Here is a 26,994-nt window from a genome sequence, read left to right as displayed (position 1 = left end):
TAAATGTAGTCTAAGGCTAAATATTTAGCCCTCCAAAATAATAATTTTTTAAAGAATAGTGCAGAGCTAAATTTTTCCATCTCTAGCCATTCATGGCTATATTCTAGGGTCCTTCATATTTTATTATTTTGAGAAAAACTATAGTACAACACTATACATTCCACAACTATGTATTGTTTAATTTAATTAAACTACTATTTAGAGACAATATTCCATGACCAATAATTTTTTTTAAACAACACTTGAAAACATTTAAAAAGGCGATAACATTTATTTAAATAAAATATAAAAAAAGGATGGATTTCAATGGTCTGACCTCCAACGGTCGTGACTAGTAATTTTTTATAATTTTTTTACGAATTTAAAACATTTAAAAAGGTGTCCACATTAAAAATTAAAAAAAAATGGTTGGGTTTAAATGGTTTGACCTCAAATGGTCATGACCAATAATTTTTTATAAATTTTTATGAAACAACACGAATTGAAAACATTTAAAAAGACTTTTAAAATTATATCGATGACGTCAGTGCTTTTATTGTTGGTTGTTGGATATGCATTTGCACGAGATGATTCGTGCTCTTGCCCACACTTGATAATTTATCTTCTTTAAAAGCACATGCATGGGGTCCACAAAAATTTGGCCTAGGCCAAAGCTGGGCTAAATATGGCCCGGTTGGAAGGCTAAAAGGCCAAATATGGCCCTCCAAATTTGGTCAAAATTTTATTTTGCCCATAGTTGGAGATGAGTTTTGCATTACTTTAGGGCTATATTTAGGATATAGCTCATGACTAGAGATGGCCTAAAAAACTCAAATGTTTCTCATATGGTAAAGATGTGGTCGATAACTTATGGCTTCCATCCCCACCCCAACAACATAAAATAAAGGAAAAAAAGAGGAGGGTGAGCACTCCTGGATGGAGCAGCTGTAATTATACCAGAGATTAGAGTCTGATAGCAACGTTTTATATTCATTATATTGCATCCTTCTCAGTCTACCCATCCCTATTTTATTTAGAGTGCTGTTAAACGAACTCTAAAATTAACTGAGTACACCCTACTATTAAACTATTTATTAAATTACTAATTTATCCTAATATAAAATGATCAAAATGGATATATTGAATTATGAAACAAATTATTTTAATAAGTACACCCTACTCACCATATTCAACCCTAATTAAACGCAAGGAAATGCCATGAAGTTGTTTGTTTGATACAGATCTTGGTCATTGGTGGTAGATAACACTCTAGCGGATACATGCTCCATGGAGTCCACTCCGACAGGTTCTTTAAGGGGTTGTGGATGATTCATATGAGGAGGAAAAATAAATAAATAATTTATTGGATGAAAGTTGAGTCCTCCAAACTTAGAACATTGTCTTGGTTTCTTTTTTCTTTTTTTTCTATTTATTATTTGGTTCTCGAACTACAAAAAGGAAGAAGGAAGAGTAATTAAAAATAGGGATCTACGGAATAGATTTAGACGACCAATATGAGCATTGGCTGCCTATGTAGAAATTTCAAAGGGTAGAAGGTTAATTTTAAATTCATTCAGTAATAACTAGACATCAGAAAACAAATCCAAAACAACTTACAATGGCTGTAATATCTTCAACAAAATCATCTCCAGGTGTTGTGTGATAGAGTGTATAGGTGTATTTTTGGTAATTGAATAGGGTGTGCTTAGTTAATTTTATATTTTGATTTAAATATTAGGGTGTACTTAGATTATAGAGTGTATTCAGTTAATTTTTGGGTTCGTTTAGCAACACTCTTTATTTATACATATATCTCTTAGACTTAGAGCTATTAATTGTTTATTTTATTTTACTCTAATTTCAGGTATAATTACAATTTTACCAAGGAATTATTATTTACCATATATATTTACAAGCCAAAAGGAAGACTATACTGACTATTTTTTGTAGGATAGTATTAATATGTTCCGAAGAGTATTGACTGTTTATCCATATATTATTAAGCCTTTGGTGTTGTTCCGGATAAATAGTATGGCCAAGTTATACTGTGTTTGGTGCTGTTCCGGATATCTGGAGAAGAGTGAAGAGAATAACCTGCGGAGAAGACAGAACGTTCCTTAGGGAGAAGAAGATATGAAAAGATAGTAGAGAAAAATCCTAGGGAAAGAGAGAGAAAGAGATAGATGGATACCTGAGAGAGAGAGAGAGAGAGAGAGAGAGAGAGAGAGAGAGAGAGAGAGAGATGGATACTTGGAGAAAAGTGAAGATAATAACCCGTGAAGAAGATAGCAAAAAAGAACCCTAAGGAGAAGACTATGAAAATAGCGTTGTCTGATTTTTCAAGTGAACGTGTGTGTTCTTTTTCCCTAACTGTATAATTAAGCGTGTATTATCTAAAATGAAGTGCGTGTGTTGTATTAGTTAGTTAGGTAAAGAGAGTAATACGATGTACCAAACATATTCTTAATGCAATAAGGCCCAACACTCTATCAAATCCTTTTCAAGCCTTTGATGATTAATTAATCCTATGACCTAGCAAGATATTATTTTTTACTTTTCTGTTTTTGCAAATTTTGACCAAGGGAAAGAATTACGTACAAGAAAAATATAACACATATGAATTAGGATAGTTAAACACCCTTTAATTGCTTTCACTTTCATGCTTATCAAGAATAATGAATCAAGTAACTTAATCTTAAATCTTTAAGGCCTAGTCCAATTATAGGTGAAAACGAAATCACACCCGTTATGCATGTAAAATAAGATATAAAATAAGATGAGCATAGGGAAAATGATTTAGAAAAGTGACTAGATGAAGATATTATTTTCAAATGGGGAAGTCCAAATTGCATGGTGTTTTTGTTTACACATAAACTCAGGTTACTATCAGATTAAGTAGAAGATAAGATCTAATAATTATACCCCATTTGTTTAATAATCCATATCAGATTCAGAACATTGGTAAGTAACCAGAGAGAGAAGGAAATTAACCATGTAATTAGATATGTACGAAAGCTCTAAGGGGGGGTTGGGGTGTAAGTATTTATTATTATACTGTAAAAACTGGTTAAACCCAGCTGGGTGGTCTTGAAGCAAGGGAAGAAGGGATCGTATCATATCAGTTCCAAAATGGTAGGGATAGTTTGCTGACTAAAAGAAAAGCCTCGAAGACATAAACGAACAGATGGTTTGATGCAGTTAGCGACTTTGTCCTTTTTTAAACACACACAAAGTGGATCGACCATGGAATTAAATTACAAGAAAGAAAAAAAAAGATTGAGATAGGTCATCATATCTTGTACGTACATAGCTTATATAGCTGAAGAGAGAGAGAGAGAGAGAGAGAGAGAGAGAGAGAGAAGGAGAAGGTTAATGCTTTGCATTGTGGAGCTCAGCTAGCAAAGCAAAGAAAAGATTAAAGGAAGGGAGGAGGAGGCCTGCTTTTTCCAGGTGTTGGTAATGAGAGGATGATGACGTGTAAGGATAGTGGGGGCTTGCTTCATTGTGTGGTTAGTTTAGTCTCTCTCTCTCTCGAATACAAAATACAAAACAAAACAAAAATTGCAGAAGGCCGTACGTAGATTCTTTATAATAAAGCCGGCGCCACAGGGGGACAGGTGGCTCTGGTTATTTCTCATCTTGACATGCTCGTCTACTCGCCTGCCATCGCCCGAATGACATTAAGGGTTTGCTTAGGTTAGTTCATTTGGGTATTAATTATGATCATACGACCCATGTTAATCCATTAGAACTACTACTGACTAGACTTATGGACTCTAGCTAGGTTAGCTAATGGTTATTGACGCATTAATTGTCACATTACACAGTCAGTTAGCATGATTTGATTAGATTTTCTTTTTTCTTCCTGTTACTACTTTGCTAAAATCTATAAACTCATCCCATTCTAAACTTTTTCACTTCCCTCCCTTCCAAACACACAGGAAGATGTATTGCCTCATAATGTATCATACATTCCACAAGTGTGGAATATGAATCATAGAAACGATTTTCAATAAGTCTTATTTTCTGTATCAAATTTAACCAGACTAATGTTGGGAAACTGTAATTTTATTGTTATCCTGTAATTTTTTGTATCGATAACGACAAAAATGACAATAAAGATAAATTTTCAACTCTAAAAATTGTGTCGATTCTCTTTTTATCCTATGTATATATGGAATCCTATGGTTAATACAAATTTCAATAGATCTTATCTTTTGTAGTAGGTTTAGCCCCCACTATATTTGACAAAATGTCATTTTTGTTGCCATTAGTAAAAATTAGGGTGATAATAGCTTTCGATCTGTACCAACTCTCTTTTGTCGCATGTATGTATAAAATCTTACAGGAAGAATTTCAGTAGATTTAGTCTCACTATAGTTGAGAGCTGTCATTTTTGTCGTCATCGATAAAAGTTATAACGAAGAGAATTTCCAGCTCCAAATAATTAATTGTGTCCTCTTTTTGTCGTATGTGTACAAAATCTCATGGGACAACTTTCATTAATAACTCTTACCTTTCATAATATATTTAGCTTCATTATAGTTTGAGTACAATTCTCTGACCTTATTTTTAGGTTGGCTTATTATCACAAAACGTCCATAAGGTTTAGAAAACTATCAGATTGCATCCTTAATGGATTTTTTTTTTTGTCATTCGTAGTCCTCAAGGTTAGTATGCATGATCACAAATGGTCCATGCCGTTAGGTTCCATCAAAAACTCCGTTAGTTTGCTGACGTGACATATATGTATATCACAAAACATTCTTAAGGTTCATACACCTATCACAAATGGTCCTTACGAAATTTTTTAATTTTTAAAATTTAAAATTCATAAAATTTTTGTTTTCTTTTTAAAATTTTATGAATTATAATTAGTTTAAAATATACATTAAATTTTAAATACATGTGACACGATATTATTGTAGATGTAGGCTCCATATATATTGCCGCATCAACAAACTAATGAAGTTTTAAAAAAATAATTTAAAATTAATAAAATTTAAAAATGAAAAAAACTAAAGGTTTAGGGTTCATAAATGGTCCTCAAGATTAAAATCCTTCTATAAATGGTTTTTTCATTTATAAATAATTTTAAAAAGAAAACCAAAATTTTATGAATTTTAAATTAAAAATTAAAAAAAATTCGTAGGGACCATTTGTGATAAGTGTTTAAACCTCAGGAATGTTTTGTGATATATATGTATGCTACGTTAGCAAACTAACTGAGTTTTTGACAGAACCTAACGGCGGGGACTATTTGTGATTGCACATACTAACCTTGAGGACCATAAGTGACAAAAAAAAAAAATTAAGGATGCAATATGATAATTTCGTAAACATTAGGGACATTTTGTGATAATAAGCCTTTTAGGTTTTGAAATCTTAATTTCTTCAATTATACCCAATATGTAGATAGAAAATGGTGCTTGTACAATATGTTATACATCTTACAATTTGTTGATTCGTGTAAGAGCTTATAATGTGATAATATAAAATATTAATATTTTTAAATCGATTTAAAAAAAAAAAAAATTTGAAATAACATTGAAAAGAGAAATAACATTAATTAAATTAACAGGTAGACAAAAGCGATTTAGTATTTCCAAAAAGTTTCTTTATATACTTTAGATATAATTACATAATAATAGATCTCCTTCTAAGAAGGAGGTTTGAGAAAAAGCTAGCTGAAGTGATTGGTAGATTTGAAAGCTGAATGATGCTCCTTTTCTCTTTCGCTAAATATTTTGAACGTTGCCATTATGATCAAATATTAAATAACTCGTTGGCATATAAAATCCTACACAATCTTTCTTTTCTAATGCAATGAAATTAATATACAGCTAGGGTTTTGCATATTCCTTTTTCTCTTTTTGGTAAACTGGCTTTCGTATAAATTCCTACATCTGCAGGGAAGGCATCAATGGTTACAATATTCATCTTAACTCCCCATTTATGTTTAATTAGATGTGGGCGCAAGATCACATCAAGTCCAACTGACGTACAACGAACCCCATCCCCATCCCCATGCCATGGTGGTTTGGTTTCAATGAACCTTAATTTATTATGGTCCCCATGGATAGAAGAAAGAAACCAGAGCAGTGCAGCCAGTCACCATCGTCTTCATCAGTTTGCCTGCCCTGCCCTTAACTGAAAAAGGAGAAAAGCAATAGTTATAATTTAATACAAATCATGATTTGACACATATACAAAAATAATTCAAAAAAAAAATAATACAAAAAGATCATCGAAATGAATACAATATCTGGTTGAGGAGACTGGATAGGTATAGCCAGCGTAAAAAGGAATAATTCTAAAAAAAAAAGAGGAAAATGTTGAGAAGTCGTTCAAGAATTTTGATCCAACTATTAAAAGATATGACCTCAATTAAAGGCCATATATAAATTGACTCTATAATATAATATTATGCAGAGATATAGGTTGACAATTGTGAATAAGATGCTAAGCCCATCTCTTTTTCCAGGGCCGGATGTGTTTTGCTTATTGGACTAGGCAGGTTAAAAGCCCAAACTAATCGAACTTCAAGGGCAGAGCAAAGAGGCCTTCAAAATGACAACAATTTGAAGTTCGAATGTCTCAAGTAACAAGTAAAAGTTTTCAGAGAGGTGATAAAAAACATCTTATGGAATAATTTTTTAGATTGATAGTTCGGTCACTTATAAACGACTTTTCTTTAGTTTAGCCTGAATTATAGGAAGAAAGATCACACTGGAGCTTTTGCAACATAACGCGTCTCGGGTTTAGGACATTAGTTTTTATGACTTTATAATATGAACATCTTTCTCTTTTTTCTTTTTCAAATAAGAAATAAATAATTCGGTGTCAGTCAAACTCGAGAATTGTTGGTCCTTAATTGTATTACAAAGCCAACAACTCCTGAAGTCGCTCTTTCCTTTTCAAAGGACAAATGCTAACTTGCATCGTCAATCAATTCAATTAGTCTAATGCTAGATTGATTAGACTAGTTGCGGGAGCATTAAAGTATGAACTATTGACCAGAAAAGGAAAAAAACAAGGTATGAACAAAACAACCGTTTAAAATTGGCTAGTTTTTGTCATATCGGCTGGACCTTTTACATTACACCGCACACGTCTTGATCTTAATTTATAGTCATATGCCTAAATTTTCTCTGTAACCAGATCGAAATGTCAGAGTTTTCAGACCACCCATGATCCCTTGGATTCAACTCCAACCTCCAGGAGCGTGACATTTTATATCTCTTTAATTACGTCGACACTTTACAATTAGTTTTTAAAAAATTTCTGAAAAGAAAAATTAATCCCCTGATGTCTAGAACCAGTGAACCAGCAATGACCAGCTGGGTCAATTTGATGTGTCTGGAGCCCGGGCACAGAAGAAGCAGGCTTCAACATCACGAGCCGGACCACCCAGTGAGAAAGTCTTCATCCTGATAGTTGTATGGGTCAAGCATACATGTATTGCTTCTCTTGGGTCGGAGACTCTTTCATGGAATTCCAACACCATCTCTTATTTTAAAGTATTTTAGACCTAAGTGTAATAGTAATTTTGTGGGTCACCTCTATTTCTTCCGCAAACATTAACTGTTTTGTTTTTTTAAGAAAAAGTTCCATCGGTGTAATACCATAAGAGCAAGTACAATTCCACTTTAATATTCAATGGTATTCTCGTATTCTGTCTATTTTACAACAATATATATTTATATGCCAAGAAACAAAAAATACTTGGTAAAGTAAGAGTAACAAAAACTTCCCACATACATATCATATATATATACCTTTCACTTTCAAAAAAAAACTTCTATTTTAGACTTTTCAGAGGGAGAGTCTTCAAATGTTAGCAACACACACGTGTGTATATATATATATATATATAATTTCTTATTTCCGCACGCAAGGGATTTCCAAAGGATTGGGGGCCATAACTCATGATGTGAAATATTAATTGGAACTAATTAATCCATATTATGTGAAGTATTCAATAATTCAAAAATTATTCTCAGTCATCGTCATCGTATAACTTACGCAAGAGACCTATCAATATTAATTAAGGACAGAAGAGAGTCCAAGTATGACTTTGGATGTATGTATTTTAGCATATGATAGTTATAAGCTCATCAAATATGATAAGGGTATACATGCATAGCAAAAAGACCAACTAATATAGTGGTTTGGAGCAATTGTTATCTGTGTAGTATATGTGAGTTTAATATATTATCGCCATTCTCAATAACAAAGGTCCTAAAATAATAATAATGACGTATACATGCATACAAATTTTCTAACGTATATGTGAAGATATGTATGTAGTTGGACAAAAAGTAGATCTAATATTACATATATGGGCCAATGGAATGGAAATATAAATGTGAGGTTGTCCTATTCAAATAAGAATGTAAATTACTAATTTCTTTCCTCATCAAAATCATTTTCATCACTTTTTCAAGATTCTGCTTTTTTCTCTTAGAAACTTCAAAATGGAGCTAGCCTCTTCACATTCAGCCCGACTGTTCGGTTTTCCACGAATTGCCTTTCACATTTCAAAATGTTCTAATTTTGCAACGTACCCTCTTCACATTTGACTGTTTCATCTGCATGTGGAAATGCTGCCACTCTGTTGTTACTCTTTCCCACAAACTCCCTACTCTTGAGCCATTCTCTCTCCCAATCTGTCTTGTGTACCACTGTTAATATGGAAATCACACATGTGATTTGAGCCGCTAGAAGTCCATAACAAAGCCCTTGAAACCCTAGTCTCCAAACAAACGCCATGACTACTGCCACAGGAGCACCCACCATGTAAAATGAGTAAAAGTTAATCCATGCCCCGATGCCCGGCCTAGCACTTCCTCTCAAAATCCCACAACTTGTAGTTTGTGGACAATTAGCAAGCTCACATAGTCCAATTATGGGCAGCACAGCCATGGTCAGCTCCAAAACCTCACCATCCTCTGTAAAGATTCTCCCCCATGTCTCTCTTCCTAAGGTGGTCAACGACAAGCCCAACAATGAGCTCACTAGGGCCACCCCCACCGCCACCACTGCCGCCAAACGTGCCTTTTTTGGTTGGCCTGCCCCGAGTTCGTTGCCTACTCGTGTTGACACCGATGCACTTAGTGATGTTGGCAAGGTGTACATGAGAGATGTGGTTTGTATCACTATGGCTGATGTTGCAAGGGCAATGTGAGGTTTGTGAAGGTAACCGGCTAGAAGTGTCATGAACTCGTACCACCACCATTCTAAACAAACTGCTAGGCAACTTTGTATAGAGAGTCGAATTAGCATCCTCCATTGATCAGCCCCTAGCTCGGTCGGTACCAAATTTTTGGGTAATAATGGTTGGGACAATATCGGTGCTGGTTCAGAATTAGTAGTGGACAATAGCCAACAATACTTACGCTCTTTTAGGACATGATCATAGACCATGTAACCCAAAAAAAAGAAGAGAGTGATGAAGTTGGAGAGAGAACTAGAAATAGCTATCCCTTTGACCCCAAGAGAAAGAGTGAAGGTTAAGAAGATGGTGAGGGGAAGGTGTAGGACAATTGCTAGTAAAGTACACCACATTAATGGCCATGTTGTGCTTTGACTACGTAAAAAAATGCGTATAGGGTGGAGAAGGCTATTAGCTAGAAGATCAGGGATGGCAAATTGGCAATACAAGCTTGCAATTCTTGTGATATCAGGGTTTTGATGGAGAAGGAGCATGAGAGGTTCAAGATTGGCCCAAAGGAGAGCAATAGGAAGAGAAGTGAGAAGTAATAAGAGAATGGTTCTTTTTAAAGTGAGGAATGCTATGGAGAAGTTTTGTGAGCCAAATGCTTGGCTACATAAGGGCTCCATACCCATGGCCAAGCCAGAAAGGACCGAGTAGCCAGTGATGTTGGTGAAGCCAATGGCTAAAGCCCCACCAGCTAGCTCAAGACTTCCTAGCCTTCCCATGCATACAACTAGGACCATGTTTTTGAGGTAGCCCACTAAGCTCATGGCCGCAATAGGGAATCCAATATCTGTCATTCTCTTGAGTTCTTCCACCACCTAAAAGGATGTTAAAAATTGGAAAAATATCAATCATAATGAAAATGGAAATTCCCAAGAGTTCAAATGAATTGGAAAAGATCAAGAAGATTCTGCGGATAATGTTTAGTGAGATTGTGTACCTCTGGCATTGTCGGGTACTTTCGGGATTGCTCTGCTGCTTCAACCATTATATCTTTGTTTCCTTTTGCTTTGTTTCTAGCTTGCTTTGTTTAATTTCCTCTGCTATGTGAGAGAGAGAGAGAGAGAGAGAGAGAGAGAGAGAGAGAGGGGTAAGTGTGTTGGGAAATTAATGAACGTGCAAGGTTTTTATAAGGATATATGGGTGTAGTGTAGGACTGGTGGGGGTTTGTTAAGTTTCTTTTGTTCCGTGGAAGTTAGTTACCTATAGCTGTCTATTTAAAGCTACAGCCTTCCAATGCAGACGTACGACCAGTTGGCCAGGATTGTCAGCATGCCCGGTTACACTCACGTTTGAGTTTTTCTCTTCGTAAATTAGATTAATTTAGAATAATTTAAATTATTATTTATATTTAAAAAATATTATAACTTCTCACTTATAAATTAAGAATATAAGAGGAATTGATTGGTACCGTAAAATTCGTGGATACCAATTTACGAATTCATAAAGTGTAATTTTATTGTGAATAAGATAAATTTTTTTTTAAAACAAACCTCATATCATAGCCGCTTTGACGCATTTTATAGAGTAATTTGCCCCTCAACCTTAGGGCATTTTAATGTACACAAATATTGGTAATGGTCCCTAGCATAGAGGGATGGACGGGATCAATAAGGCATGTTTAAACCGTGTGATATATTTGAGCAGTGGCCTCAAGCCCCTCATGCCCTCATGCCCACGCTCCTCTATTGTTTTTAACCACATTTTGTCAGTTTTCAAAATAAACGAGAACACATCCACCACCACTTTTAATAAAAACCAAGTACTAGTCGATTCGTTCTTTCTTCACGTGAGGAAATTTGGTCGCTGTCGTTATCATTTTACATTCTTATTATTATTATCTTCAATTTTACTTTCAAGTCTTTTGTATTTGTACTGAAATATATTCATTATCGGTCAGTGTCACAATTGCTAAGTTCCTATCCTCTTTGGTGTGCTGTCTACTTTTCCAGCTTCTGTGCACTGAAAAAAGTACTATGATTTTCAAGCAAATTGTCAGCAAACGAATCATACTGTTAAATGAAGAGTAATTTAGTAATTTGCTTTTTGTAACTAACTAAAAGTTTGAAACATACTAGACGTAAATCTACGAGCGTATCACCGTATATTTTTTGTTGTGTTACGGACTCTATATTTGACTTACACATCATTACTTCTATCAAACCACCTACATGAATATCTTCCCTATATATCTCATAAGCGCCTAATCGAATTAGGCACGAAACTGATACATCTATTCATCAAGGAACTTTTAGTTAGTTAATAACTCTAATTAGAATTCTTGAAGGAAACGTTGTAAAACCTTCTTGATGAATTGTTTGTATATATTAGGTCACTTTCTTCTTCAATCCTCTATCGATCGCATGGCCCCTTTGAAATAAATTTGGGCACAAGGTCGCCTTCATGTGCACATGTGTTACCTAGAAAGTAAATAGAAAATTTAGGTAGCGATGGAAGCCTTTTCTTTTACATCACATGCTTTTTTCAAGATTCTTCGATATAACCCAAAAACCCATAAGAGGGAAGCGGACCAAACAAGCCAAACCCCCACGTTTCTTTTTGAAGCACACACCTTGTTCAGTAAAGTTGCTACAACCAACCCTCCTTTCTGTATCATCTCTCTCATTTTCTTCTGTTGCAAAAAACCCTAGGTTTGATCACTAGCTCAGGAAATTAACAAACTTAGCTGATTAAAAGATAAGCTACTTGTTGAGTTTGGTCAGTAGAGAAGCTATATTCATATTCGACACCTTAGTTGTTTTTAAAGTACTTGTATTTGTTTTTGTTTATCTTATTGATAAAATACTATCGCCGATCTTTAAAAGATAATACTTAAAAATTAAAATGATAATGAATATGTGCTGAAAAGCTCTGCAGCTAGCTAGCAGCAGCCACGTCATAATTGCCATCTTTCATATGGTTCTTGCTCCTTTTGCATGCAACTGTTCAGAAACGACTTTTTGGTCCTCTTGACCAAAAGTTCCACTAACATTGTACAAAATGCGGCATTCTTTTAAGACGTATTTGTTTTGATCTCTCTAAACCGTTTCAAACTTTCTATCAAACAGTTTTACCTAGAGTTTTTCTTTCTGGGGAAAATGCAAGTCGTCCAACAGTATTTTCCTTTTCAAACTTTCATCTCATCCATACTTTAGAAATTCCCATGTTTGGCTACTCTTCTAAATAGACATTAGCCGGAGACTGTTCATATTAACTCCTTTCTTATAGTAATAAAACTTACTTACGATAATGTGATGAATAAATGTGATACATATAGATTTTAATTATTAAAGCTTATAACAATATATTCACGACACGACTATAACTTTTCTATTCTCTCTCTCTCAAAACACTTGTCTTATTGTCAAATTAATTGATATTAAGAATCATCACTACCTCTATGAAACTCTTTCTCTCTCTCTCTCTCTCTCTCTCTCTCTCTCTCTCTCTCTCTCTCTCTCTCTCTCTCTCCAAACACTTGTCTTATTGTCAAATTAATTGAAATTAAGGATCATCACTACCTCTATGAAATTAATTATCCAAGTGACGCTTGCATGGAACCCTGCATGTGCGTCTAGTTACACCGAATGACCAAAGCGATCCTTTTTCCATTCATAATTATTACACCCACCTTCAATAATATTCTGCTTTGTCGACAGATTGCTTTTCAATCACCTTTTTCTTTCATGTCCACACATATAAATGTTCTAGGATGGGATTCTTTACCTTCAATATTCAACAAATCTCATGGGTGGTTGTTACTTGTTAGGGGGAAAGGATGGAATATCCAACTCTCTTTCTCATAGTTTTTGCGAGCTTTGTTGGAAAAACACTCTTTCTTTGGTCCCAAGCTCGCAGGCTTTGTTGGGCAGAACTCAAACAACAAACACTATTCTCACTTGCCCCGCCATGAGTGACAGATTGCATGTTGTAGGTATTTTCTATCAAATCATCAACTATGTTCTAACCTCCAATTAGTCCCTTCAAAATTGAACGAATCAAAAGAAGATCTCATTTCTAAAAGCTTAAGCAAATATATGCAATTATTCTACATTACTTGTAGCACCATAGTTGACATTTGAATCCCACTTTCCCTGCCCCCGCATTTATATATATATATATATATATATAGCCGATAGGATCATTATATATGGCTGACAAATTAAAGACCATAGTTCTTGAAAAACTAATGATATAACTGCAAGTTAAAGAGATTCGAACTTAATTCCATGCCAAACATGTAAATTTGGGTTAGACCACTTGACCAGGTTGTATGTTGGCTCTCTTACACCCGAATTCGAGTCCCCCTCACCATAAATTATAGTAGTTTAGAAAAAAAATTCCATATGCCAAACATTGGTCAATAGAAAATTAAGCTCAAATTAAGCGAGATTGGGGATCTTAGGGAAAAAAAAATCCTTGGAGGGCCCACGAGTTCGACATTTCTTACTTTAAGTGTAGCACTAATTCCTCTTTGTTCTATTAGTCAACAAACTCTCATGTCTATTAAACCACTAACTGTGATGGCAGTAGCTCTGGAAATCCTAGTGGACAAAATCTCTAATCTGCTAGATTGTCCACATTACTTGGTCTTTTAAGTGCCAAATATACTATAGGGGTGGATCGCTTGGGTCAAAAGATCATGAAGATTAGAGTGCCATAGACTTTTGACCACAACCTCTTTCGAGCAAAATAGAGTAATAAAAACCAACGTAACTATTTGTAAATCATATTGCTAATCACACATCTTACTGACTGATACTTGTATGGTTCGGTTCTGTATATAAAAGATGGGATTGCTTGTAAGATGTAACGAGGAGAGTCAATTTATTATAAATCATTCACATGAAAATCTAGGTCATGCTGTTAATAGGGTTTTTTCTTGATTACATTTTCTTTCAACTATGCATGTATTCTTAACTTTCATGGAATGTCATGCCTTGTTATTAGTCGCACGGCCCCAAAATTGGTGATTCTTTCCCTTCAAATCGTGATGTAAATAAACGAAACGAACTGACTTCATCGCGATATACATTTCTAGTATTTTCAAGTGCCCAATATAACAAAAAACGTAGACAAGCTTTGCTTTAAGGACATGCGATGGTTTTGGCAAGCACACATCTCCTGCGAGTCTGTGACTTACAAGATTAAAAGCATTTCCATTAAAACGGTTTTTTTACTTGAGAAGCAATATGTTAACAAAAGTAAACTCATCACCTCTACCGAGCACATCATGCATATATAATGCGTCAAGGGGATTTGAATTTGATGATCGATCGCTGAAATAGAAAAATGCATGAGGTAGAGTAGAGAGATGCTTAAATGGTATGCCCTAAACATGAAATGCAATATTTAGAAAGATGGGTTATGGATGGGCATGGTTTTCATAGTTCAATTTGATATAAAGTCAGAAAATTATGATGTGATGAAGGATGAGTTGTGCACTCACTTCACTTCACTGCACTTCACATCACTTCACATAAATCTAAAGTTTTCATCATCCATCCCCCTTGTTAAGATGAATTAATAGAGCAATGTATCTTGCTCCAAAATACATGTGAGCTTAATTTGGTGCATGAAAAAGGCAAATAAAAGCACATTTTGCACAAGGGAAGACATATGACTAAAAAGATCATGGAAGTTTGGTATTTGTGCAGTAGCTTATTAGCATATATGGAAAAACATTATCTACGTGCGGAACCCTTTTGTGCATGGAGAGGTGATCAGAAATAACAACTCACTAACATGTAATTATCAACACAACGTGGCATTGCCGACAAGCATTGATGGGTCATTGGTCTAATCTGATTTCAACTTTGGTTGGTGTGGGCAGCCCATGGGCTGAGCTACTTGATTGAACTCGATTTTGGTCTGCAACCCAACCCAAAAGCCTTTTATGGTCCAACTACTATCAAAGCTTTTTTCGGCTCGAAAAATTCTTAGGTATAACTGGATGTACACTAACGGATCCACAGCACGGCCAGTGAATGCAATTGCTCTCACCTGGCCATGTTGCTACACATGAAATTGCGAAATGTTTGATAAAATGCGGCAGAGAGGTTGGTGCATTGTAGTGTAAGGTAGGAAGCCAAGGGTAACTCATCTTGTTACAAAGAAAAATTTATAGATACACCACTGCAATGTACACACTCTCGTTTCCGTGATTAGCACAGAACTACTTATTGTGGGAGGAGCGTGGCTCATAACGAGTCAGATTTGGGCTTGTTTCTTGGTGTTAGTTAAAGGGTCAGACTGGTGGGCTTTTGTTGTTTCGTTGCCCTTTCCTATTGTTTGTGTTGTTGGGCCTCTGCCTGGTCTTCGTCTTCGCTCAGTTTGGTTTACCCAACCAAAAGAAAAAAAGGAAAAAAGAAACCCATTCGGGAACGAATTGAAAATCAGAAGTGGCTGCTTACGCGTCAGCTGTTGAGTCATGTAGATCCTGCACTTTGCAGAGCAGAGCTGAAAAGACACCAACGTATGGCAAAACTTATCTGATGCTGTCATGCTGATGCGGCATACGATAAAATTAAACTCTCAGAGCCAAATCGACAAACTGTACAGCTGGACCTAACGTCATCGTCGTCATCTATATACACTGATACAGAGCTCAGAGCTTACTCCCCAACAATAATACTCTACTCTAAATTCAATTTAATCGACTAATCCAATCATTTTTGAGCTCTCGTACGGAAACCAAAAACGAAGATGATCGCTCGGCGGGCCTGGCACAAGCGGGCTTTGGTCTCCGGTCGCCGGTGGCTGTGTCCGTACACCTCTTCAGCTCCGTCGCCGGCGACGGTGCACTCGGGCCGCAGCCCTCCGTTTCGAGCGTTGACTTCCGAGCTTGTTGCATTCTCCACCGTCGCTTCCACTCCATTTCGCTTAGCTGATCCGATATCCAATGTAAGTCTCTCTCAGTAGCTTTAATTCTTTGGTTTTGAGTAAAATGATTGGTCGATAATCAAAATTGTGAAAATTGTTGAAATTTGCATACAAAAATGGATTCTTTTCGAATATTTTATAGTAAATTTGTTAGATTTATTTATTTTTGCAATTTTGTAGTGTAGCGTTGCGTATAATGTGAAGAGCAGCTGGTTTTCAAGTCAACCAATGGCTGATGTTACAGCAGCTGGTAATGGCATAGTTGATGTACCATTGGCTCAAACTGGTGAAGGCATTGCTGAGTGTGAGCTCCTCAAATGGTTTGTGCAAGAGGTCTGCATTGAAAAAAAACTGACCCTCTTCATTTGCCATACAATTGGAGAGGCATTTGATATGAACTACGTTGTTTTGAGGAGAAGTATTTAGCCATAAAGGGTTATTTTGTGATTTTGGCAGGGGGATCAAGTTGAAGAATTTCAGCCACTTTGTGAAGTTCAAAGTGACAAAGCAACCATTGAAATAACAAGCCGGTATCAAGGAAAGGTTAATCAGCTTCTCTACGTTCCCGGTGACATCGTTAAGGTGAGAATTTGTATATATCTTACATCCTAAGTTTTGAGGAATAGTGGAGAGAGGTTCATATGTGTGAGAGAGTGTTAGAGTAGAAAATAATTGCTGGATCACATCCTAACATCGTAAGTGTTTAGGAATGGTCGTAAACTTATCAATTTAAACTAGGTTACGGGGGTGGGATACTGGGATGTGTGGGCAGTGGTTAATAGCTCTGCCACTGGTTATGGCCTTTCTTTGTTTCTCCTATGCTGTATATTTGAACTTGTTCTTTTAGAATCTTGATGACAACATTTCTCTATTTGGATTAGCTCATTTAGCTTTTAATCCTAATTTGACACTCTGATTTATACTTTAGAGTTTAAATGAAATCTTAGGTTGGAGAAATTCTTTTAAAGATGGCCGTCGAGGAATCTCAGGTTCCAAAGCAGATTTCGGAGAATTTTGAAAACACCAAGTCTCTAGATTCTGAGCTGAACACTCAGAACATAGGTGGAGTTTTATCTACACCTCCTGTTCGGAATCTTGCAAAGCAATATGATATAGATATAAATGAAGTTGATGGAACTGGTAAAGATGGGAGAGTATTGAAAGGAGATGTCCTTAAATATGCTGCCCAGAAAGGAATCATTCAAGACCCATCTGCCTCTTTGAGTGCTAGTTCTGATAAAGTTTTGGGAGACGAAAAGAGTTACTCACATCCATCAGCTGAATCCGGATGTAATTATGATGATAAGACAGTTACCCTGAGGTAAAGTATAGTATACAATTACGAACTTGGAACACCTCCTCCTTTCATTCATTTGTATGATTCATGGCTGAAACTTATGTGGCATAATATTGAATTCTAAAGGAAGTGAAGTATGCATCAAGTTACTTATACTCTGTACTTTCAGGGGATTCCAACGAAGAATGGTTAAATCGATGAGTATGGCAGCAAAAGTTCCACATTTTCATTATGTTGAGGAGATAAAATGTGATGCACTTGTAGAGCTGAAACAGTCTTTCCAAAGTAATAACTCTGATTCAAATGTCAAGCACACGTTCCTTCCATTATTGATAAAGACACTTTCAATGGCCATGGGCAAATATCCGTTAATGAATAGTTGCTTCAATGAAGAGTCACTTGAGGTCATCCTCAAAGGTTTGTACATTAACTTCTGCTTACTCTATAGCAATTATCATCTGTTGGCTGCGGCAATGTTTTAACTTGAGCTTAGTCTTTATCTTCTTGAAGTGGGTTTTAGACTTAGCTAATGGATATTGTTATAGGTTCCCACAATATCGGAATTGCCATGGCTACTCCATATGGTCTAGTTGTGCCAATCATAAAGAATGTCCAGTCTCTTTCTATTTTGGAGGTTAGTCTATGTGACCCTCAACTGAACTTACACTGTGTATCAGAAAACGTGCACTGCTTGGTTTATTTGTTGGAGATCCAGGATTTGGAGAACAATTTTGTGGTTGTAGCTTGAATTTCAGGATTTTATGATAATTGATGCGTGCAGTTTATCTCTATATATGCAAAACTAATGATACTCTATGCTTGGTCATATAGAATGACATATACTTATATTTACATAGGAATCAATTTTCATTTGCATACCTTGTGAGCACGCTTTATTAATTATATATGTATGTAGATAACAAAGGAACTTTCACGGTTACAACAACTGGCATTGGAAAACAAGCTTAGGCCTGAAGATATATCTGGAGGAACAATAACTTTAAGTAATATTGGAGCAATTGGTGGGAAATACGGTTCGCCTCTGCTCAACTTGCCTGAGGTTGCCATAATTGCACTTGGGCGGATTCAGAAGGTTCCACAATTTGCAGATGACGGAAATGTATATCCTGTGTCAATTATGACGGTGAGAGTTAAGTTTTTCTATTATTTTTCCTTTTCATTATTTGAAAAGTTAAATCTACAAATTACCTTGTTCTGAGCACTGCATGCCAGTGCCCTTACTTGGCTGCCAGTTTGCTGAAGAAGCAAGAATCACCCTTGAGAAAAGAGAGGCCTAGACCCTCACCCTTGTAAGCCCCATATGCACGTGCGCATCGGATGGTTCAAATGAATCATTTGGCTGAATGATCAGAATGCTGATCTGAACTGGTGATGCCTACTATATGCGATGAAAGAGTTGGCCTGACTAAATATGACTTTTTATTTTTTATTTTTTTGCTCAGGTCAATATAGGGGCTGATCATAGAGTGCTGGATGGAGCAACTGTTGCGAGGTTTTGCAACGAGTGGAAACAATTTATACAGAATCCAGAGCTGGTCATGTTGCATATGAGATAGATGGCTGGTCATGTTGCTTGAAATATGCACTTCTCAACTTGCTAAATATTCGTTACTTAGCAGCTGGAGTTGCACCCAACATGTTACTACTATGCATGGATAATTTTCAAGCTGTTTACAAGCAAGATTCCCGGCTCAAGAGAAGTTAGGCAAAAATCGAAAAGTAGGCCTTTTTACAGCGGTTCAAGCTTGGAACTGATAATCTCAAATGATACACATGTAGACCTACTTTTTTCTATTAATAAATTTGATGAAGTAATTTAAAAAATAAATGATGTTTTACTTCAATTACAAAAAATGGAGAACGATTTCTACTGCTGGTAAAAAGTACACATTTTTTGGTTGAGAATACAAGGGTTAAAATAGAGGGGTCGAAAAGAAAGAGAAAAAGAAAACTCGTAGACAAAAAGTAAGAGGAAAAGCCGCGCCACTAGTTAAACCGTTTTCAACCGTCACCAACCGCTCAATGAAATCTAACGGACATCAACCTCCTGTTTAAAACCAAGTCTTCCTTCACAAACCTGAATCTGTTCGTTCCTTTGCAGATCCCAAACCTTTTGGTTTTCTCTCAATGGCAATCAAAATGCACTTGCACATACTGGTTTCGCTCTTGGCTCTCTCCTTTGGCACCGAACTTTCAACTTCAGGTATTCACAGACCTTCTCCTTTCTTTCTTCAGAAATTGGTTCACAATGCACCATGTCTTTAGACGTCTTCTTTGTCTGTGTTTGTTTCAGACGAAGCAGCGATGCCTGAGTTCACTTTCAGTTGGATGGATGACAAAGACACTTTCCAAGCCGGCGACACTGCAACCATAAGGATCAGAGCACTGAACAACTTTGACAAGCTTGACAAGAATGCGTTCAAGCCTACTCTCACAGTAAATGGGAAGCCTGGGAATAGCTCTTTTGTATCTGGGGTTTTGTCAGATTTTGAAGGAGACCCTACTAGTTGGAAACTTTTCTTCACTACGATAACTGCCGGATTGTTCAACGTTATGATCAATGAGGATCGCTACAAAGTGTTTGATTCTTCTCTGCATTTCCAAGTTCACCCAGGTGCTTTAGTTTCTTTAATTTCACTACAAGAATTGAGCTATTGATTCCCACAGCAACTGAGCTCTTTTTTTGTTTTTCATTTCACTGGAGTTGGTGTAGCTATTGTTTGCTACATCTCTGCATGTCTATCTCTCCAACTGTTTAACGCAATCTGTTTTGTCTACTTTTTTTATTGAAGGGAAAATGTACCCATCTGGCTGTGTTGTTTCTTGGATGGGTTCAGGTCATGAATTTGAAGCAGGGACTATAGCTAGAGTGCTGATACTTCCCAAGGACGCATTTGGCAATAATATTAATATCTCTGAATCCAGTGAAGATCCAAAGTTACATAATTTTACAGTGTCTGCATTCTACGCAAACGAGTCCATAGCAAGCCTGCCAGAAATCACCCATTTGGGTTGGAATGAAATTGGTTGTATCATTGTCGAATTCCTTGTGGTGAAAGCTGGAGACCTCTTTTTGTATGTGGGAGGTGGTAATGAGACCTTGAATGGCTCTCCACTACCATTTAAGGTGAACCCAGGTGGTGTATCATAGCAATAGTTATACGTTAACTTTTGCTAAAGTGAAGTTATCTCTAATTTGTGATTCAAGCATTCCACATTCTATTCATGTTTATAATAGCAATGATTATGCCCATTCGCGTGCAGCATAGATTGGCTGATTGTGTTATTACTTCACACTTCACAGATGCATTCTTCTAGACTTTCCAATGTTGGAAATGTAAATTTCATAAGATTTAAGATAATGGGAAACAAGTACTTAGTTGTTACTTCCTACCCGTTTGTTGATTCTGATGCTTTAAAGGCTATTTTCTTATCTATATTTGTTGTAAGTAGCTTATTAAGTACCATATTTTGTTTGTGATAAACTTTCATTTCCTATATAGCAGGACCACTAGAAGTTTCCAATTCTGTGGCCAAGTGGGATTTTGAACCAAATGCATGGCAATTATATTCCAAGATGGAAGTCCTTATACATCAGCAAGATCGATATGGGAACCTTGTTCCGGGCCTGTATGCATTTGATGCTGAAGTTGTTGAGATAAAGACAAATTTGTCTATACCTCTTGCAGATTTGCACTTCGAAGAAGTGGTGGCTGGAATTCAATTGTTTTCCTTTAGTAATCTGGAACCGGGAAACTTCTTGCTCACTATATCTGATATGAAGCATGACAAAAGTATCTCTAATATGCCATATGCTTATAATGTCTTTGTTGGTGCGTGCCGTTTAGCTGTTGAATCTTGTTATTAATAACCTATTGGTGTTTTCCACTTCTATTCACATGCCTCTCTCATGTTTCATTTAAATAGGTTATTGCAATGGGACAAACAGTGTTGTTAATGGATCTGGTTTAAATAGTTCTACTGCTGGAGAACGAGCAGAGTTTTCAGTTTACTTGAATGATGCTTATCAGTATCCTTCTCCTGCTGAAATAGAAAGGCTTGAAGTACAAATTGTAAGGGAAATTGACTCCTACCGAGTGCAGTCGAGCATATTTCCTATGCAGATCATCAATGGTATATATGCAAGCTACCAACTATTGAAGTGTTTCCTTTGATAAACATTTTTGTTATAATTTTACAAAAGTTTGTCTCTCTAAGTTAGGGACTGGACCTGCTCGTGGGATAAGATATGGTGCAACCAGCCAGATAGAAATCACTCCTTCACCATCTATGGACTCAGCAAATTCTGTAAGAAGTACCTGTGGATGCATGAACTGAAACACAATAAACATATAAATACATAGATATATGCATTATTGCTTTAAGAGTTTTGTATTCTAATTGACTTTCTTTCTGAATTCAGTCTGTTGGGAGCTTCGGCACTCTGGCAACTGCTTTCAATGTGGTTTATACACCAGACAAGAGTGGGATTTATAGAATCTATGTACTTTGTGGAAATATTCTACTGAATGGTGGTCAACCATGTACAATGGAAGTAAGAGGAGGTATAATTTCACACCTGACATTTTCTTTTATTTTTCATGACCATCATGTCAAGGAATTGCCTGAGAAAAACTGAAAATGAAGGAACCTAATGCAAATAGTGCATAACTTGAGCTGGAAGTTTTACCTTTAGAAAATGATTTTTATTTTACCCTTTACAATGTCTAGTTTCAGTTGAATTAAATTATACATGATCTTGATAATTCGTCACAGTTTTTATTCATCATCCATATTGGTTTGTCGTACTTGGTAATTGCATGAGCTATCATATTGTTTCAGCCTCTTATTTCATTTGTGATGAATGAATTCCTAACTTTTTTTTTTCCGCAGGAGAGGTTAATACATCACTCTCACAAGTTGTCAAATTTTCTCCCAAGGTGCCAAAAATGATTAATAATGACGTAGTAGTGCAGCTCGTGGATTCATTTTTTAACCCTGTCTTGTCTCAACAATCCAGGCTGAAACTAAACATTGTTTCAGTTAACAGTTCTGGGTTTTCAAGTTCCATGTTTGTGGATAATAGTAATGGCTCATACACGGTTCACTATCTGGCTGAGGATGTTGGAAGTTATGAGATGTGTGCTTCATTTGAAGGCAAACAAGTCTCTCCCTGTCCCTTTGGGGTCAATGTCTACAGCAGTAAGAATAACGAGAAGTTATACAAGAATAGTAAATTTTCTTTTTTTTGGGGGTTCAAGCATGCTAAATGATATATAATTGATGTTTATTGTCCTTTGTTATTGATACCAACCAATAATTTTACTTTCATCTTTAATATTATAGTTGATTTCTAACTTCGATTGATGTTCTTTGCCCTCTGCAGGTGAGTATTTTCCCAGAGCCTACATTGATACAATATCTGTATGGGAGGACGAGTCAATTGCTTTTGATGTTTTAGCAAATGACTACTTTGCTGGGAAAAATGCAAGTGTTGTTGAATTCTCAAAGGTACACTATAAAGTAAAAGTATTTTTCTAATGTTTCCCTTCCCCACCCCTTCCAAAAGGATCGTTTTACCATTATTACTATGATGGTGAGCCTATTAGAATGAGCAACTCAATTGACCTACCCTCGGTGTCTTCTTTGTTGAACTAAAAGAATGCATATACGTCTGTTACTTCAACTAAAAGGGAAACAAAATTCTCTGAATTCAGAACTGACTACTTCAAGTTTCTAGATGCACAAAGTTTTTGAATCACTGTTTCCTATGTAGAGAAGGTTGGAAGATTTGCATCATGTTTTGAAACTATTTATGTACTCTCTCTTCTTTACAATGGAGCTGCTACTAATCAATGATCACAAGTAGGCATTTGCACACAAACAGCACCTACCATTTAAAGGATTTTTCTTGGAAATTTGACTGGCTTATGTTTGTCAGCCAGGTCATGGTTCCCTTCTCGAGTTTGGAAGGCTCCTCCGGTATACACCTCAAAAAGACTATTATGGGAATGATTCATTTGTGTACACAATGTCTGATATAAACGGGAATCTTGCTACTGCTGCTGTAAACATATCTGTTCTCACTATCCCACCCCAATTTGTTTCATTTCCAACTGAACTGCAAGCAACTGAAGATGAGATTAGTCCCAGATTTGGGTAAGGAACTATTAATATATAACACTTCCTAGAAATTTCTGTATGATAATATGTTTGGCTATTTGCAAATTGCAGTGGTTTCCCAGGGTTTGAGATAAGATACTCAGACATGATGGAGAGCATCTCTGTTAATCTCAGCGCACAATCTGGGACGGTCTTTCTGGCTCCCATGCTAATGCAATTCTGGGAGCCAGTTTGGACGGGACTTTCTGTATACACAGAGGATGGAGAAGTGAAGGGTTTGATTTTAGAAGGCAACGTGGAAGTAATCAATTTTGCCCTTCAGTCAATTCAGTACTACGGGTAGGGTGTCCTTATGGCCCTTGTAGCTCCGAGTAACAAATTGTGGATAAAATTACCATTTGCAAAGTCTCATGTTGAATTGTTCTTTATTGCAGTTTTCAGGATCAGTAACTTTCTTTTTTTCTTTCTTCAATTTTCTTCTTCAGAAATGAGAACTTTTGTGGCTATGATACAGTTCGAGTCTCTACAAGGAACAGGAATGGAGTTAATGTATTGGATGTTCCAGTTTTGGTGGAACCTATTAACGATCCTCCATTTATTCATGCCCCTGCATATATTATTTTGAAAAATAATGAAGATGAGTCACTGATATATGACAGAGAAAAAGACAAGTTTGAGTTCTGCATTGGAGATCCAGATCTTCTTGCCTTCCATGGTATGGTTAGATAAGATCATATGTCTTATGTATTGGGTCATGCTGGAGATGGGATTATTGACTTATGTTAAAACTAAGAGCATAGTACTGCCAATATAGACATATTTATTAGTACTATGTCCAAGTGTTGAGTAAGTCAAATTTTGGTCATCATAAGTGGATTCTGAAATCCTGGACTGTATCACTATTTTGTTCTAGGCTAAAAGACGTCTTCAACCTCTGAGTTAGTGGATTGATGTAACTTATTGGCTGGATAATCTTCCAGGTAATGAGTCCCTCTTCGCAGTCACATTTTCTGTGGAAGTTAATGATGGATTTTTGGTAACAAGCCTACCGGCTGCGCTCATCACTACAACTGAACTGAAGCTCAAGAACAGTTACCAGTGGCTACCTCTTCAAACATATGTCAGCATCTCAAAACATTTCAAGGTCAAAGCTAAGGGAGTTAGATTTCATGGAACAGTAAATGACTGCAACAGTGTAATGCAACAGCTCTTTTATCATGTAAGTTAGGTTCTTCACTTTGGACTTGATTGCAGCCTTGTTAATGGATTGATGAACCCCTGGTTCTGTGGAAGGCCAGGATTTATCTTGCAGTACCTATGGAAGATGAAGCATATACAGAAATCTTCTTGCTGCAATAAATTACAGCATCTCAGGCCCTACCAATACCCCCTTCCTTGATTAGGAACACCAGAAATATAATATCTATAAAAATCTTAGAGTGTACTGTGCTTTTTCAACCAAGCTAGCATTGCAAGTTCGGAATTTAAACCGGTCATCGTCTTGATTCGTTGCACTTTTTTTGTACAGGGAGGAGAACAGGATGCCATCTTGACAGTGACATTGAATGACATGGGAAACTATGGATGCTATTTTAATTGTGCTGAAAAGATATCAGTGCCTTTGCAGGCTGATGCTTCTGTTAATCTAATAAGACGAAGGCCAATGAGTTCACTTGTGGCTCACGGTAAGCGGCAATCAACGTACATTGATTTCCTGAGTGATGATCTCAGAGATTGTCTAAAGTGCTTCTTTATTGAAACAGTCCATCTGTTTATTTTGTTTGCAATACAGGCTTGGGATCTGCTATTGTGCTTGAAGCCATTATAGTGTTTTCACTCGGATCAGCACTACTATTTTTCACCTGCAAATGTGCAACTCGCCTTGTAAATGAAAGAAGAAACAAAGCTACCAGGGGTCCTGAACCAGAAAGCACACATAGTTTGCGCAAAGGGACTGTAAGTGTGCCGATAGTTCCTTCTAAAACATTTGCCTGAAATGCTCACCTCTTGATGTGCAATGCTGTGCTGATTTATGTGCAGCCAAAGACAAACGTATCAGAGCATGCAACTCACCTCACTGGGAGTTGTTCAAGCCCTTTGCTTGGCAGCCAACGTCCCAACTTTCGCCAACGGTAAAAACTTTTCGGGACTCAGATTTAGAGGCAATAGCAAAGGATTGTGAAGGATATTTTCTGACGTGTAATTTCTTTGGATATATTCAGGTCGTCCTGCCGTCAATCTGGAGATGAGGAATCTTCCAAGGCAGCATATCAGAGGTTCCGTTCTATTAGTGGACGCAGTCAGCACACTCCTGCGCCTAGCTTTATGCCCCTTGCTATTGAAAAGGAACAGAGTGAAACAGTTTAAGCTTTTGACGTTGTGTATTGTCCAAATTACTCAATGTAAGACCTGGTTTTCTTTTTCTGGAAACAAATGGATGTACTTTTCTTTCTCTTTTTGTTGATCTCCTCTGTTTTTGGCTCTATGCTTAATTTTATGAAAGTAAATTGTGGCTCCAATGTGGTTATAGAGATGTGGGTTATGTCAGTTGGCTAAGACAGTGTGCTCCACCTCTTGCACGAAGTTCAATCCCCCTCTCCATACATCCGTACATTAGAGTAGTCAAAACAATGATTGTAGGTTGTGTAAATTCTGCCATACAATACAACCACTCTTTTAATCGTTAAATGTAACAGATTCACCGTTCTTTCTTATTTAGAATAATAACTCCGAAATGTTCTCTTACGATACAATCGGAGAAGTTGTTTTGACATTATTTTTACAATTCTATCGATTTTGTAACATGGTGTAACTGAAAGGCCAATACGCCTCCAATTAGAAAAGAAAAAAGAAAGTTAAAATTGGATTATTGTTGTAAAGAAGGATAAGTAAAGAAGAATAGGTGAAGCCCACATAGCCAACTAACACCCACCAAACCTAACCACACACCCACCAAACCAAACCACTACCCAATTGATTGAAGAATATTAATGATGTTGTTGATTGAAGAATATTAATGATGTTGTTGATTGAAGAATATTAATGATGTTGTCTACCAATTATATTGTGAGGTGAACAACCAATGTCTTAGGCCTATAAATAGATACCTCTATCAAGAGAAGTTTACACATATAGAAGAGGAAGAGAAGGAAGAATTAGGGTGAGTGAGTTGAGTAGAAAGAGAGCAAGAGAGAAATTCTCCAAGAGAGAAAATTGAGTGAGCCATACATATTGTAAACACAAAGTTGTAGCCCTATTATTTTACATAGTGGAAAAGTTACTGCTGCTTCTCTCCGGGGATGTAGGCATAGCCGAACCTCGTTAAATACTGTGTTTCATCTACTTTACGTGCAGCTCAATATTCGCACATATACCAGTTCATTTTATAACACGTTATCAGCACGAGAAGCTCTCAGGTATAATTTTTGTGTTGCACTATTATCTATACTACTAACCCTTATGTTGATGTAAG

At 36.4% G+C, this 26,994-nt stretch overlaps 3 protein-coding genes across 6 annotated transcripts; 2 read left to right on the top strand and 1 right to left on the bottom strand.

Moving 5' to 3' along the window:
• Window positions 8,188-10,463, bottom strand: LOC18788654 (protein DETOXIFICATION 55). The gene is made up of 2 exons (XM_007227661.2): window positions 10,140-10,463; window positions 8,188-10,017 (listed from the first exon to the last, which is right to left on the bottom strand). The coding sequence occupies exons 1-2, from the start codon at window positions 10,185-10,187 to the stop codon at window positions 8,530-8,532; spliced, it is 1,536 nt and encodes a 511-aa protein (XP_007227723.1). The 5' UTR covers window positions 10,188-10,463; the 3' UTR covers window positions 8,188-8,529.
• Window positions 15,603-19,239, top strand: LOC18788401 (lipoamide acyltransferase component of branched-chain alpha-keto acid dehydrogenase complex, mitochondrial). Its single transcript, XM_007222082.2, has 8 exons — window positions 15,603-16,102; window positions 16,262-16,414; window positions 16,538-16,663; window positions 17,029-17,402; window positions 17,548-17,795; window positions 17,924-18,012; window positions 18,295-18,522; window positions 18,842-19,239. Exons 1-8 carry the CDS (start codon window positions 15,905-15,907, stop codon window positions 18,953-18,955), a joined length of 1,530 nt encoding a protein of 509 aa, XP_007222144.2. The 5' UTR covers window positions 15,603-15,904; the 3' UTR covers window positions 18,956-19,239.
• Window positions 19,023-26,041, top strand: LOC18791053 (protein GAMETE EXPRESSED 2). 4 transcript variants are annotated; one of them, XM_020568698.1, is made up of 18 exons: window positions 19,023-19,118; window positions 19,501-19,602; window positions 19,693-20,013; window positions 20,237-20,536; window positions 20,903-21,232; window positions 21,327-21,533; window positions 21,622-21,707; window positions 21,823-21,964; window positions 22,293-22,601; window positions 22,786-22,910; window positions 23,341-23,558; window positions 23,634-23,861; window positions 24,008-24,237; window positions 24,503-24,741; window positions 25,051-25,207; window positions 25,315-25,478; window positions 25,563-25,654; window positions 25,745-26,041. In XM_020568698.1, exons 2-18 carry the CDS (start codon window positions 19,527-19,529, stop codon window positions 25,887-25,889), a joined length of 3,369 nt encoding a protein of 1,122 aa, XP_020424287.1. In that variant the 5' UTR covers window positions 19,023-19,118; window positions 19,501-19,526; the 3' UTR covers window positions 25,890-26,041. The 4 variants fall into 4 exon arrangements, with proteins under 4 accessions (XP_020424287.1, XP_020424285.1, XP_020424282.1 ...); XM_020568696.1 differs by having other exon boundaries at window positions 20,192-20,536; window positions 20,906-21,232; XM_020568693.1 differs by having other exon boundaries at window positions 20,192-20,536.

The sequence above is a fragment of the Prunus persica genome, chromosome G1, assembly GCF_000346465.2.
Source record: "Prunus persica cultivar Lovell chromosome G1, Prunus_persica_NCBIv2, whole genome shotgun sequence".
Classification (NCBI taxonomy): Eukaryota; Viridiplantae; Streptophyta; class Magnoliopsida; order Rosales; family Rosaceae; genus Prunus; species Prunus persica.
The sequence above is the reverse complement of the archived record's forward strand: the minus strand, read 5'-3'. Positions and strand labels throughout refer to the sequence as shown.